The sequence below is a fragment of the Gopherus flavomarginatus genome, chromosome 17 (assembly GCF_025201925.1).
Source record: "Gopherus flavomarginatus isolate rGopFla2 chromosome 17, rGopFla2.mat.asm, whole genome shotgun sequence".
NCBI lineage: Eukaryota > Metazoa > Chordata > Testudines > Testudinidae > Gopherus > Gopherus flavomarginatus.
In genome coordinates, this window is record NC_066633.1 from 20,541,799 (window position 1) to 20,555,434 (window position 13,636).

At 55.9% G+C, this 13,636-nt stretch overlaps 1 protein-coding gene across 3 annotated transcripts in view; it reads right to left on the bottom strand.

Moving 5' to 3' along the window:
- ABCA2 (ATP binding cassette subfamily A member 2) overlaps nt 1-6,518 on the bottom strand; it is a 146,545-nt gene extending 140,027 nt beyond the window's left edge. For all 3 annotated transcript variants that reach the window (XM_050926284.1, XM_050926283.1, XM_050926282.1), the window contains exon 1: nt 6,388-6,518. In XM_050926284.1, the coding sequence (XP_050782241.1) occupies nt 6,388-6,453 (66 nt within the window). In that variant the 5' untranslated portion in view covers nt 6,454-6,518. The remainder of the gene's footprint in view (nt 1-6,387) is intronic.
- Between the last annotated feature and the right edge of the window lie 7,118 nt (nt 6,519-13,636).

Here is a 13,636-nt window from a genome sequence, read left to right on the forward strand (position 1 = left end):
GGAACTTCTGGGGAACCACCAGCTGCCTCCTGATCCCCCATGACTCTACTTCCCCTGGGGGAGCCCATTCTCGGTACAGGAACCCCTTCTCCCACAGGAACCTCTCCTTGCAACCTCTCCTCATGGTCTGTACCGCACTAAGGTCAGCCCGGTCCCGGTGCTTCCGCAAGGAGGGATCTTTCTGCAACTCGGCCTGGAACTCAGCAGCTGGGACAGGAATGGGGACCGGCTCTCTCTTGCTGGCTGGGTCTGAGGCCGCAGCCTCTCTGCACTGTGCCCCTGGGCGTTCCCCGCTCCCTGAGTTAGGGTCCTGCACCTCAGGTCGAGTACCTTCCCCGTTTTCGGGGTGCAGTGCCATTTGCCGACTCTGACTACGAGTCACGACCAGGGCACTCTGGGTGTTAGTAGGCCAGTCCTCAAGGTCCCCTCCCATTAACACGTCAGTGGGCAAATATTGGTGTACCCCCACATCCTTGGGGCTCTCCTTGGCCCCCCATTTCAGGTGTACCCTTGCCACGGGTACCTTGAATGGGGTCCCGCCCACGCCCATCAGGGTCAGGTAGGTGTCGGGCACCATCCGATCTGAGGCCACCACCTCGGGCCGGGCCAGCGTCACCTCTGCGCCCGTGTCCCAGTACCCAGTGACCTTCCTCCCATCCACTTCCAGGGAAACAATGCACTCTTTCCGGAGGGGCAGCCCCGCGCCCACCCGGTAAACCAAAAACCCGGAACCGGGAGCATCCATAGGTGGTACGTTGCCAACCCCCCTTTCCTGGGAATGTAGCCCCTCCTCCGATTGGGTTTTTACCCAGTCCACCCTCTGCGGGTTGGGTCTGCTTGGTCTGTCCCTGAGCTTGGGGCACTGGGCCCGTATGTGACCTCGTTGGCCACAGCGATAGCAGCCCATATCTCGTGGGTCCCCTTGAGTGGGTCGGAGGGACCTGCCGCTGGATGTTCCCCTTTTGGGGGGGTTCTCCATAGGCCCCCTTTGGGAGGTCCCATGTTGACTCTCTCTCTGCGTTGAGGCAGGCCTGCTCCTTCGAGACTCCTCCCTGCCATCCCCTGCCCGACTGTCCACAAATTGGTCGGCCAGCTGGCCTGCATGCTGCGGGTTCTCCGGCTTCTGGTCCATCAACCACAGCCTCAGGTCGGACGGGCACTGCTCGTACAGGTGCTCCAGTATGAATAGGTCAAGCAGGTCCTCTTTAGTTTGGGCCCCAGCTGTCCACTTGCGGGCATACCCCTGCGCCCGGTTGACCAGTTGTAGGTACGTGACCTCACGGGTTTTACGCTGGCTCCGGAACTTTTTCCGGTACATCTCAGGAGTCAGCCCAAACTCGCGGAGCAGGGCCTGTTTGAACAGTTCGTAGTCCCCTGCCTCCGCCCCTTTCAGTCGGCTGTACACCTCCACGGCTGTGGAGTCCAGTAAGGGGGTGAGAACTGCGATCCTGTCTGCAGGGTCAACCCTGTGCAGCTCGCAGGCATTCTCAAAGGCCGTCAGGAAGGTATCTATGTCCTCCCCCTCCTTACGCCGGGGCAGCAAGTGCTTATCAAAGCTCTTTGTAGGCTTGGGTCCCCCCTCACTCACCGCAGCTGGGGCCTCACTGCTCCTCAGCTGGGCCAGGTCCAGCTCATGTTTACGCTGTTTCTCCTTCTCCTCCCGCTCATGTTTACGCTGGTTCTCCTTCTCCTCCTGCTCACGCTGGCGCTGGTTCTCCTCATGTTTACGCTGGTTCTCCTCATGTTTACGCTGGTTCTCCTCATGTTCACGCTGTTTCGCCTTCTCCTCCAGCTCTCGCCTCTTTAACTCGAGCTCCTCCCGTCTCAGCTCCCTTTCATATTCCAGCCGCATCCGCTCCACGGATGCCGAGCGTTGCCGGGAGGATCCCCTGCTGGGGGGTGGGCTTCGCCGGGCAGATCCCCTGCTGGCCGGGGGTGTCACGGTGCCCTCGGTATACACTGGGCTCCTCCCCGCCCTTCCTCTACGCCTAGGAAGGGGGGGTCTTGGGAAGCCCTCGTCCGCCGGCTGACCACTCCCAGCGGGGACAGACACTGGTGCCTGCGCGGCATCTGCTCGGCTGCTTCCCTCAGCGACAGGGCTCCGTTCATTCATGCGGTCTCCCTCCTCCAGCTGGGCAATCAGCTGGTCCTTGGTGCGTCTCCCTGGGTGCAGCCCCCTCTGCTTGCACAGCTCCACCAGGTCACACTTGCGCCGCTTGGCATACATCTTCCTGCTGGCCACTCACAGGCCGGGGTGCTCGCCGCTCCCCACGGTTTCCAGGGGGACCCCTAGTGCACCAGCCCTTCTTGAGGTCACCACCTCTCTGCCAGGGTCGAGCTGCAGACTCCTCCGCCCCTGGGACCGCTCGCTGCAATCCCCCGGGGGACCCTGTTACTGCAAAGTCCTTCTCACTGGGCACACACTCCCAGGTGTTAACCACCCCTTCGTTTTACTGCTCCCCAGTCACTTACTGCAGGAAGCGCCGTCCACGGGGTGCAGTATCTCCCGCCGCTGCCACCAGTTGTCACGGAGTGTGGGGGAGTCCGGCCCTGCACCCCTCTTCCTGGGACCCACAGTGTCTCTCGGCCAGCCAGTAAAACAGAAGGTTTATTGGACAACAGGAACACAGGTTACAGCAGAGCTTGCAGGCACAGTCAGGACCCCTCCACCGAGTCCTTCTGGGCTTTCAGGGTGCTTGGATCCTAGCTAGGATACCCTGAATTCCGCCCACACAGCCCCAAGCCCAAACTCAAACTGCTTCCCTCCTGCCACTCCCTTCCTTTGTCCCCTTCCCGGGCAAAGGTGTTGACCTTTCCCCTCCCTTACCTAGCTCAGGTTACAGGCTCTGGCATCGTCCATCTCCTAAAGTCCTCCCCTGCTCTCCCACTCCCCACACAGACAGTCCCTACTGCATCACACTTAGTGAACCTCCTTTGGCAACTGAGAACCCCCACCCCACCCCCGCATTGCCCCCTAGGCACATCTAGCTAGGTATGTAGCCCACACACAGTGCTATGGGGGCAGTGGCTTGGAACAATTTGCACAGTGTAGGTGCTGGGAGCCATTAAAACTGCAAACCCTGCATATCATAGAATCTCACGGTTGGAAGGGATCTCAGGGGGTCATCTGGTCCAACCCCCTGCTCAAAGCAGGACCAATCCCCAGACAGATTTTTACCCCAGTTTCCTAAATGCCCCCCCCCCCCCTCAAGGACTGAACTCACAACCCTAGGTTTAGCAGGCCAATGCTCAAACCACTGAGCTATCCCTTCCCCCTGGAAACCACTTTGAGCAGGGTGGAGGCTGCCACACTCCTGAACTGGGGGGCTCTGCGTTCTCATAGCAGCTGGATCCACCACATTCCCTGCTCCAGACAGCAGGGCAGCCCCAGTGCCAGGAGAATGGCAGCTCCTGCAGCAGCTTTGTGAAGACCCCCATCACTGTCCTTCTGCCCCTTCTTCGAAAAGCTGAGCCAGATGGGAAGAAGGTTGAGAAAGCAAAAAGCCTCCTTCTCAGTGCACAGAGCATGCAGCCTACCCAGCATGGTGACTGCCCAGCTGTTGAGGAACTAATCACAGGGCTTCTGTGACCAGTGTGGTTTGGGTGCCATTTGGGTTTGTTCCGTGTCACTCTTGGGGAGGAGAATGGCCAGGGCAGTGTCAGACCTGAAAAAGCCAAATGGCCCTGAGCATTTACCAGCTCCACGCTTCGCCCTCCAACCCCCTGAGCATCAGGTTCCCATGCACCTTTCCTTAGGGGCGGAAATCCACGGCACAAGGCTTGGCTCCTTAGCATGACTGGCCAGCACTGCTTAGTAATGCAACAGGATGACTCAGTGCTGGTAGCTCAGGATAAAACTAGTGGGCATGGAGACAGCACGGCTTTGAGAACAGAGAGAATTCTGCCCAGCCTCGCCTGATTTTTCCCCTCCACGAGCAAGTCCCAGCTGGACGATCAGAGCCATAGATCCTCCAGATACCAGGATGATATGAGGCCCACTGCTGCAAGCACTCACTCATGCGAGTTCACCCATTACCTCAATGGAACTGAGGGCTGATATGAGCAACGGCTGCAGGATCTAAATTATTGGAGAGGGAGGGGGAGAAATACCAGCCCAACATTTCTGAAGCGGTTGATTGCTAACCCTCAAATCAGAGCCTAATTAGACCATGTCACCTGCCCCCATCCCAGTCCTACCAGGGAAGCACTGCCTGTTCCCAGTGCTCTGTCCACTGTGCTTTCAAATGCCATCCAAAGAGAGGGCTTCCCCCGCTGGCCTGGGAAGGGCTATTTCCCCCAACCCCGCTTCACTCACCCGGTCACCCAACGAAGCCCCAGGATTGTAGCCAAATAACCAAGGAAGAAACTTCCCCTGCTTAGGAACCTGCAAGTGCATTCTGCATTAATTACTATGCGCATAATTCTTCTTTAAATCAATGCCCATTGCAGCTCGCTCGACGGAAAGAGCGCTGTGCAGTCGATGAAACGCACTTGTCAGCCTAGGGATTTCTTAACAATGAATCAGAGCGAAGTGGGTGGGGAAAGGGAAGGAGTTAAATGTAAGTAAGAACCATTGTAGTGTCACTGATTCCAAGGCCAGAAGGGGCCATTGTGATCATCTAGCCTGACCTCCTGTACAACACAGGCCAGACATCTGCCCCACAATAATTCCTAGAGCTGATTGGATGTTTTTTCTAACCAATCTTGATTTTAAAGTTGTCAGTGATGGAGAATCCACCATGACTCCAGGTAAAGTGTTCCAATGGGTAATTACTCTCACCATTAAAAATTTACATCTCATTTCCAGTCTGGATTTGTCTAGCTTCAACTTGCAGACGTTAGAATGTGTTATACCTTTCTCTGGGAGATAGAAGAGCCCAGTATGAAATATTTGTTCCCCATGTTGGTACGTACAGCCTGTAATCAAGTCACCCCATAACCTTCTCTTTCTTAAGCTATATACATGGAGCTCCTTGAAGCTGTCACTATAAGGGAGGTTTCTTAATCCTCTAAATCATTTTTGTGCCTCTTCTCTGACCCCTCATACTCAGACACCAAATTGATTCTCCTTTTAGAGACCTGATACAGCCCTTGGGATCAGGGAGGGGGACAGGCTTGGAGGGAGAGCATATCCTCTATCCACCTTAAATCCCTCTCAGCCCACAGCATTGCTTCCTGAGCACCCAAAAGCAGGAAAGCTCTCTCCAGATTAACAAATGGGGAAAGATGCAGCTGACCCACATATGATTTGGAAACCTATTTATAGCACACTGATACAAATGGCTTGTGATAGTGCTCCCATAACAGCCACATCCACAGGGGTCATAAAAATGGAGCTTGACATAAGCATGGCAAACCTGGGATTTTAGTCACGTTCGGGGAGCAGGGGATGAGGGGGGAGAGGATGACAAAGCTGTAGATCTTGGCGACAACATGAATCCATCCCAGATGTTCTGAACTGGCACCAGCACACGGTGCCCCTTACTGGAGCAGCCCCTGGGTAACCCAGCTGACCCCATCCCACAGTGAGGCTGCACAGGTAAGGGGCTCAATTGTTGCTGCTGCACACAGGAGTGTTAGAGGATGCCCAGCTCTGTACACAGTACACACTAACACACACACACAACGGACTCGGAGCGGCCTCTCTCGGTTACTCCTTGGGTTTATAAGCACACTGTGTGCACCCATCACACACAGAGCCAGCCAGACAGCACCAGATTTCTGCATCCAAAGCCCATCCATTAGTCACCTCACAGAGCCGGAGCCTGGGATATCACCTCTTCCTAGACCCACACCTGGGGGGCAGCCTCATGCTCAAAGGCAAAAGAGAAATAAAAACACAAGCCACCTACAGACCCAGGGAGGGGGGCTCTGAAGTGACCCCCCCCCAAGCTCATTAAACAGACATGGCAGATCCCCAGCTGCCATCTCACTGCATGCAGGGAGTGAGGTCCCCCGGCCTCCGGGCTGGGAGGCTGACTTGGGGCGGGGGGCCGAGAGAATCTTCCAGCCCCGGATCTCCAGGCACTGCAGGGAATGCATCCACAGGCCTCAGTCCTGTTGCACCGCTGCTGTTCGCCAGGGACAAGCAAGCTACAGCTTCCATCGGCGAGTAGTGGGGGCCTCGCTTACACCAAGCAGCTCCCCCTCCCCTTCCGTGCAGCACCCCGATCTCTCCTTTCCCAGGCCAGCCAGCGCCTTCCACCCCAGCACAACGAGAGGCGAAACAGCGGCAGATTTCCAAGGATCTGCCCTTTAACCTCCCTCCCCCGAAGCGCAGCTGGGCTCATGCCTCTTCCAGCCCCAGGCTCCGGCAGGCCGCCCAGCCCAGCCGGCACCCTCCACCCCAGCGATCTTCAGCTCAACGGAAATAGCGCGCAGATTTACCGGGCTCCTGCGCTTGAGAGTCACGTTCTTCCAGAGCAGGAGATGCAGCTGGTGCAGGAACCCCATGTTGGCTCGCCCCGGGAGCCGGCGCCGGGGGGGAAGGGGAGCAGCGTCTGCCCGGGAGCGCTCACCCCCCCTGCACCGCCATCCTCGCCCCCAGCCCCGCGAAACCTCCGCAGCCGCCGCCGCTGCCCGGGGCTTTGTGCGCTGGGGGCGGAGATCGGGGCCGGCCGGTGTCGCTCGGGGGCCCGCCAGGTGGAGGTGCGCTGGCAGGGGCGAGCCCTTAGTCTGCGGCGGCTTCAGTTCCGCTGCCGGGAGCCCCACCCCCTTCCAGCGGCTGGGCACTGCCTCTTAAAGCCGCAGCGCCGCGGCCACCCTCCCGCCCCTCCCCGGGCGAGCCCCGCTGCCCCGGCCTTGCCGCTCCCGGGGGCTCCGTGCAGCCCCCTCCGCTCCCCGGGACGGGAACCTCAGCGGGGGCAGGGCTCGATCCTGCGGCCCCTGACCGCTCTGCGCTAGAGCCGCGCTGCGAGGGGCCCTGCGCTGCCGTGGGAGCGCGCCCCAGTGCCCGCGGCCGGAGCAGGCCGGAGCCCACGGGGATGGCCGCTGCGCCCCCCCGAGCTAGGTAATGATCAGTAATTGCTCCAGGACCCACAGCCCGGCCTGGCCTTCCCCCCTCTGGGCCCGGGTGTCCCCTCCCCCCGTTGTCTGAGTGGGGCAGGGTTGGGTCTAGCTCTGGGGCCGGGCACCCCCCCCCCGGCGCAGCCCCCCGGTCGCTGCGGGCAGAGCTAGAACTTCGCAGTTTAGCGCCTGGGACGAGCCAGGGTGTTTGCGCCCCCTACTGTTTTTTGTCATTTTCTGCCCCACAATCAGAGGTGACCAGTAACTGTTGATAGCGGGGGGCACAATTTTAAAGGGGGGGCATGTGACTACCCCACAGAGGGGTGCAGAGGGATGTTGGGGGGGGTCGAACGATGGCACCAGCCCCGCAAAGTGGGGCTCAACATGGGAGCACCACCACCCCCCAACTCAGCAGGCCGCTCAGTCACTCTGGGTTGGGAGTGCAACAAAAATCGGGGCGCACGCGCCCCCCTACACATCACCTGTGGCCCCATTTTTCCACCCCTGCGGCTTTGCCCCCTTGCCCCACCCTGGTTACAGCCCTAGGCCCACCCTCACACACTGCCGAGCCCTGGCACCTCTGGACTTGCTGCAGCAGGTATGAGTGTAAGTCCTGGCCCCTCTTTCACTGCAGCTGGAGCAGGGGTCACACTAATAGAACCTAGAGCTATTCAAGCTTTGCCTATGCCACAGGACCCTGCCAGATGAGGTTTTACAGACTTTGGCTTTTTCCCCCATTTTGCAAACTGAGCCTCATTTTTTCTCAGATTTTAGCTCCCTGTCCTTCATGCTCCCCTACCTGTGCCCCTCCCTCTGTCACCTGAACACTGGGGAATATTTCCCTCCCTGCTTTGAACCTGCAGTCATTTCGCTGTCTCAGAGTTACCCCTCTGGTATGTATTCTTCTCTGCTTTGTATTATCCTTTTGCTAGTTTACATCACCAGGAGACTTCAGAGCCTTCAGCAAGGACAAATAGTTTGCATATTTCAAAGCACCTGCCAAGTAACTAATCAGCTCTGAGTACACCCCTCTGAGGTGGGTAAGCAAATAACATTGTGGTCTCAGGCAGTAGTGTGTGCCCATGGTGTTTTGGATCCATCCAGTGCTAGTTCCACTGACAGTAATTTTTGGACCCTATCAGCCAGATTTTCAGAAGAGATCTGCTCCCATTTAGGCCCAGATTTTCAGAAGCGCCTCAGTGAGTAGGTGCCCCACACTTTTGAAAATCTGGCTCTGACTGCAGGTGCTGAGCACCTGAAAACCTGGTCCAACATTCCCGATTGGACTCGGTGAGCATACGTGCACTGCTTCTTTACATTTGTGGCAGGAATTTCTGGGGCGAGTTCTAGGCAGGAGAAGCTTTTGGGGTGATGCTGGGTTCCTTACTGTAATCAAGTTTCTTGTTCAGGGTCAGAAAAAGCAACTCCTTGAATCTTTACCGCTGCCACATGACAGACTGTCCTGCCCAGAATCTTTTTGGGTGGCTGGCTGCGCTGTGTTTGGAGAATTCAGAAATAAAGCAGGTTATACTGTTAGCACTAGCAGCACACTTCTACGTTGCTATTCCCTGCAGCATGTGTATACAATGCACCACCCTAGTCCGTAGATCTCAAAGCATTCCCCAACGCTTTTTGGTTTTAAGCTCCCAACACCCCCGTGAGGCAGAGAAGTGCTATTATCCCTAGTTTACAGAATATAGGGAGCATCTCTGCCAGTTTCCTAAGTGACTTTCCCAGAGTCCAACAGGAAGTTTGTGATAGAGCAGGGAATGGGCATCCCAACTCCTCAGCTAGTGGCCTAACCAGCCTTCCACTCTGCACCCATTTTACAGCTGGGAAAACTGAGGCACAGAAAAGTCTTACCTTACCAAGAGCCATAGAGGGAGTCATTGTCAGACCCAGGAATAGAACACACAAAATCCTACTTCTAAAATTGGAGTTCTTTGTTCAAACCTCCTCCTCTTTCCCTCTCTGTAGCTCAAACCAGTGGCTCACCAAAGATTGTCAAGCTACTCCTTTAGCTTCTGATCACTGACAGTACCTGTTGGTGACCGCTCTAGCATGGATTCTCCACTCAGGGAGGGTAGGGACTGTTGCTCACTGTTTGTCCAGCACCTAGCACAATGAGGCCCTGATCGTGGCTGGGGCCTCAAGCTGCTGTCATGCCACAAACAGTTAATACTAGGGAGAATTAAGTTTCTGCTCTGAAAGCCCATTCACAGGGGAAGGGCTGACCTCTTCCATGAAGAAAGGGGAAACACCCACCAAGCATAGACAAGAGCTAATTTGCATGCCATATTGTCTGAAACCCATTTGCGGCAGAATAAGTCTAGAGATGTGGAGTTTTGACGCCTGACTTTTGTGCTTTAATGTCTCCGCCATTTGCATTCATGTCCATAGAGTTATTATGCAGGGGACTTACCTTTCCTTGTGTTCCCAAAAGTAACAGAGCACCGTGGAAGGAAGGCGAGACTGGTACTGTTTGTGTCAGAAGGACTCTGCTGAAGATCTGCACACCGATTTATAGCTTCGGACACAGAAGCAAGACTTCATGGCCAGAGAAGGGAGAGAGAGAAGGCATTGCTCCAATGCTGCACTGCAGGGCCAGGCTGGAGAGCAGGGCGCAGAGAGATTGGAGAGCTAAGAGAGAACCTGTACTGAGCCAAGAAGCAGAACACTGGGGGGGGGGCGGGGGCTGGGAGCGCCAGTCAAGCTCCAGGACAGGGAAGAGCAGGTGGGCAAAGAGGCTCCTGGACTTCTGCAGAGCAGATTGGAGATGGGGGAGCCTGGGGGCCCCAGTAATGCGGCAGGCCAGGCAAGGTCGACCCATGGAGTACAGGAGACCCGTTGTGTGTGTCAGTGTCTGGGGGGGACAGTGTCAGAGTATCAAAACTGTTCATCCCCTAGATCTTTAACTGCAGTATTAAAGTATCCAAGTGCCACAGGCTCATGGGGTTGAGCGCAGAGAGCTGCTTCTAGTCTCAGCCCAGTCTGCGCCTGGCAGTCACTGCTGTCCTATCCTGGGCAGGTCCCTGAGGGGCAGGGGGCAGAGCTGCAATCTTGTGGGAGAGGTAGAATCGCTGCTTGTGAACCAGGTGGCATCAACACCCCCTGCATCAGCAATGCAACCAGAGGAAGCCTTGGGGGATCAGCCCTGGCACACAGCGCCTCCTGCTTCCATGTCACTGACTCAATTCCTCGATTCCCAGATTCACTGGTTCCCAAGCCAGATGGGCCCCTTGTGATGATCTAGTCTGACCTCCTGCGTGACACAGGCCAGACAGACCCCAGAAGCAGCAGCTCGGTGGCTTTGAGGAAATGACAGACTGGACCAAGGCTGAAGTGGGAGGAATATTTCATGAGCACTAGGGGAGGTGAAGCAGCACAGGGCTGGGCTACACTGGGGAGTAAGAGCCTGGGGAAAGGACGCTAGTAATAGCCAGGGGAAAGAATTCCCTGAAAGACAAACCAAGGGGGTTTAATGGGTAAAGTAAGAGGCCATGGAGCAGCAGTGTGCTCAGATGCTGACCAAGGCATCCGGAGACCTGAGTGGTATCCTCACCTCTGTCACTAACCTGTTGGCCAAGTCTATGCCTCAGTTCCCCCTCCCATGTTCTGCCTTTTTAGATTGGGAGCTCTCTGACACAGGGACTGTCTCAGTGTGTGTACATCTAGCACTGAGCTCAGAGGGGCAGCTGGGTACTCCTGTAATCTAAATTGTAATAGCAGGGGGAAAATTAGGAAAATGGTTAACAACTGAAGTGTGAGCAGTGCAAACAGGCCCTATCTGAGGACACACATCATATTGGTGGGGGGAGAAAGGGGCTAAGACTCTGCTGCGTATCAGCCAGTGAGGGGAATCAGAAGAGGCCTTGACAGGACATGAATCATAGAATACCAGGGTTGGAAGGGATCTCAGGAGGTCACCTAGTCCAACCCCCTGCTCAAAGGGGGACCAACCACCAGACAGATTTTTGCCCCAGATCCCTAAATGGCCCCCTCAATATTGGGGTTTAGCAGGGCAATGCTCAAACCACTGAGCTATCCCTCCCCCCATGGACAGCAGCTGTTTCACGGTGTTATCCCCAATGGTTCAGAGGCTGCAGCATGGCAGCAACCCTTCAAAACCAAGCCTGAGCTCCTTGGCTTCTGGTGGATGCAGTGTTAGCAAACAGCTTTTCCTTTCCCTGACCCACAAGGGCTCAAAGCAGGGGTTGAACTGGGCAGCAGGGTCCTGGGGCACGTGTGTCAAGACAGACATGTTAAACATGTGGCCACAGACTGGCAAAGAAATGAACAATAGCCGCAGCCAAACTGAGCGGCAGAAGGCAAACAGGCATGTGCCAGGCCAAGGCAAAGAGACACCAGCAAATAAGCACAAAACTACTCCACAGACTAATCACACATGTGCACCCCCCCATCACACATAGACACAAACACACAACAGCTGCAGACACAAAAAAAATCACCCACAAACCAACCACCGACACATCACACCCGCACACCAAGCACCCCCAGAGGAACATCGGAATGGGGGAAAAAGCTTGGGCTGACTCTGCTCTCCCATACTCCAGTTTCACACTGACGTCAGTGGGTTCAGAATCCGCCTTCGGGCCACCCCACAGTCCCCTCAGTAGCTCCTCCTGCACCCCATGCTTTCTGCTCAAACAGTCCCACATGGGCCGCGCCCGCAGCACATGCTCCGCCCACTGGAGAGCGTGAAGGAGCACATCCTGCCATCGAATTTCTCTCCTGAGGGCCCAGTTCTGCGGCTAGGCCTGGCCCGTGAGTACAGTTACTCACCAAGTAGCCCCATTGCTCAGTGGCACAACTCACCTGAGCAATGGATTCGCCAGCGCTTTCAGCTTGAGCAGATGGGGATTTCCAAAGCTACTGAAGGGACTGAGGCCCCCAAACCCCGCCGCAGCCAGGAGCCTGGTACACTTTGGGGTGCTAGAGACAGACAAAGACGTCTTGGAACGGGGCAAACCGTACAGGCTGAGCTGTGAACAAGCCGTACTGGGAGACACGACCCTGATGAAGTGACAGGGAACCCCCGTTCATGCCGAGAGTATCATTCTCATCTACCAGAAGCAGCAGTGGAGGCCAGAACGCAGCAGATGCCCCAGGAAACAGGCAGGCCCAGAGCAAGCTGAGTAAGGGCAAAGATGGGGGGTTATTTATTCATTGCTATTTTGCCTTTCCAAAGCTGGATACGCTGTCCTGCACCCTCTCGGGCTGTAACACTGCTTGGGAAATCCAGGCCCCAGTGCTGTTACCAACCCCAGAGAGCAGCCAGCGTGGGCATGTCAAAACACACACGTGCACACTCACCCACATACTCCACCCAGCACACACGCCTCACATTTAGACGGATGGGCGTGCTTTGACACAGCCTGCATTCCTGCACAAGGGGTTGAAATGATCATTAACATAAGAGGAAAACCTTGGCCATGTCAATGTGTGTGTGTGAAGTTTACACAAACAACCTTAACTCTGTCCCTGTCTCCCCTGTCCGTGGTACACATCTGATGTATGAGAGCCCATGGGGGAGTAAGGCTGCTAGAGTGGGATGTTAGACAGTCAGCAGCCACAGTACTGGGTGCAGGAGGCAGATTGGGCCCTCTGGGTGAGGGATACAAGAGGGTTGCTGCAGGGCTGTATGCGGAAGGCAAGGGGCGCAATGGTGTTTCTCAGGACCATTGGCAACTAAGTGGAGGAGGTGGCAGTTTCCAGTCCGAGAGCCGTAAGTGATGGCCACACGGTGCATTGCAGCTCTGGGTTTTGCAGGGGGTGAGCTATGGATTTGGGGCCTCTGTTGGAAGCGTGGCGGAGGGGTGTTGTGTAGCAGTAGCCTGGTTGCTTGGTGTAACCGGAGCTCCCACATGGCATGTTGTTGATGGGGACTGATGGCGGGGAGGGGTCAGAGTAAAGGGGATTTGTAATCACAGAATTGTGTTAAGGAGCCAAGATGGAACGCAGTGCGGTCTAGGGGACAGAGCACTGGATTGGTACTCAGGAGACTTGGCTTCTATTACCAGTTCTTCCATTGGTCATCTGGGTAACTTTAGGCAAGTCACATTCCCTTCCCTGTGCCTCAGTTTCCCCTAATGTAAAATGGAGATAATGATCCTGACCTCCTGTGTAAAGGAACTTGGAGCTCTACTGCTGATAGGAGCTTGGTATTATTATTAACAGTGAACTGACTCCCCGTTTTTTACCTGGGAGGTTTATTTCCTCTCCTGCGTGTAGCTCAACAGCTATTAGCACCCAGGCTCCTGTCACTGCTCTCCTCCAGGCACGAATTCACTCCCCTCCAGCGCAGCTGAGACCAGATCACGGGACATTAGGAATAGCCCTGCATTGGCCTGGGAATAGGCCACATTCCCCAACAGGGGACTTCCATGTCTGTGTGAGATGAATCCCACTAGTACTCATCCTCCCATGGAGAGAGAGACCCCTCCAGCATCACACCCCTATCATGCTGTGGCCTCTTGGTGCACAGAAGTGGGCACCTAGGGTGGCTTTCCCAGCAGCAGCCTGGATCAGGGACTCTCATCCATCTCTGACTAATTTGTGTGGTGAGAGGATGACAATCGATTCTCTCCAGATTATCTGAAAGATGTTTCAC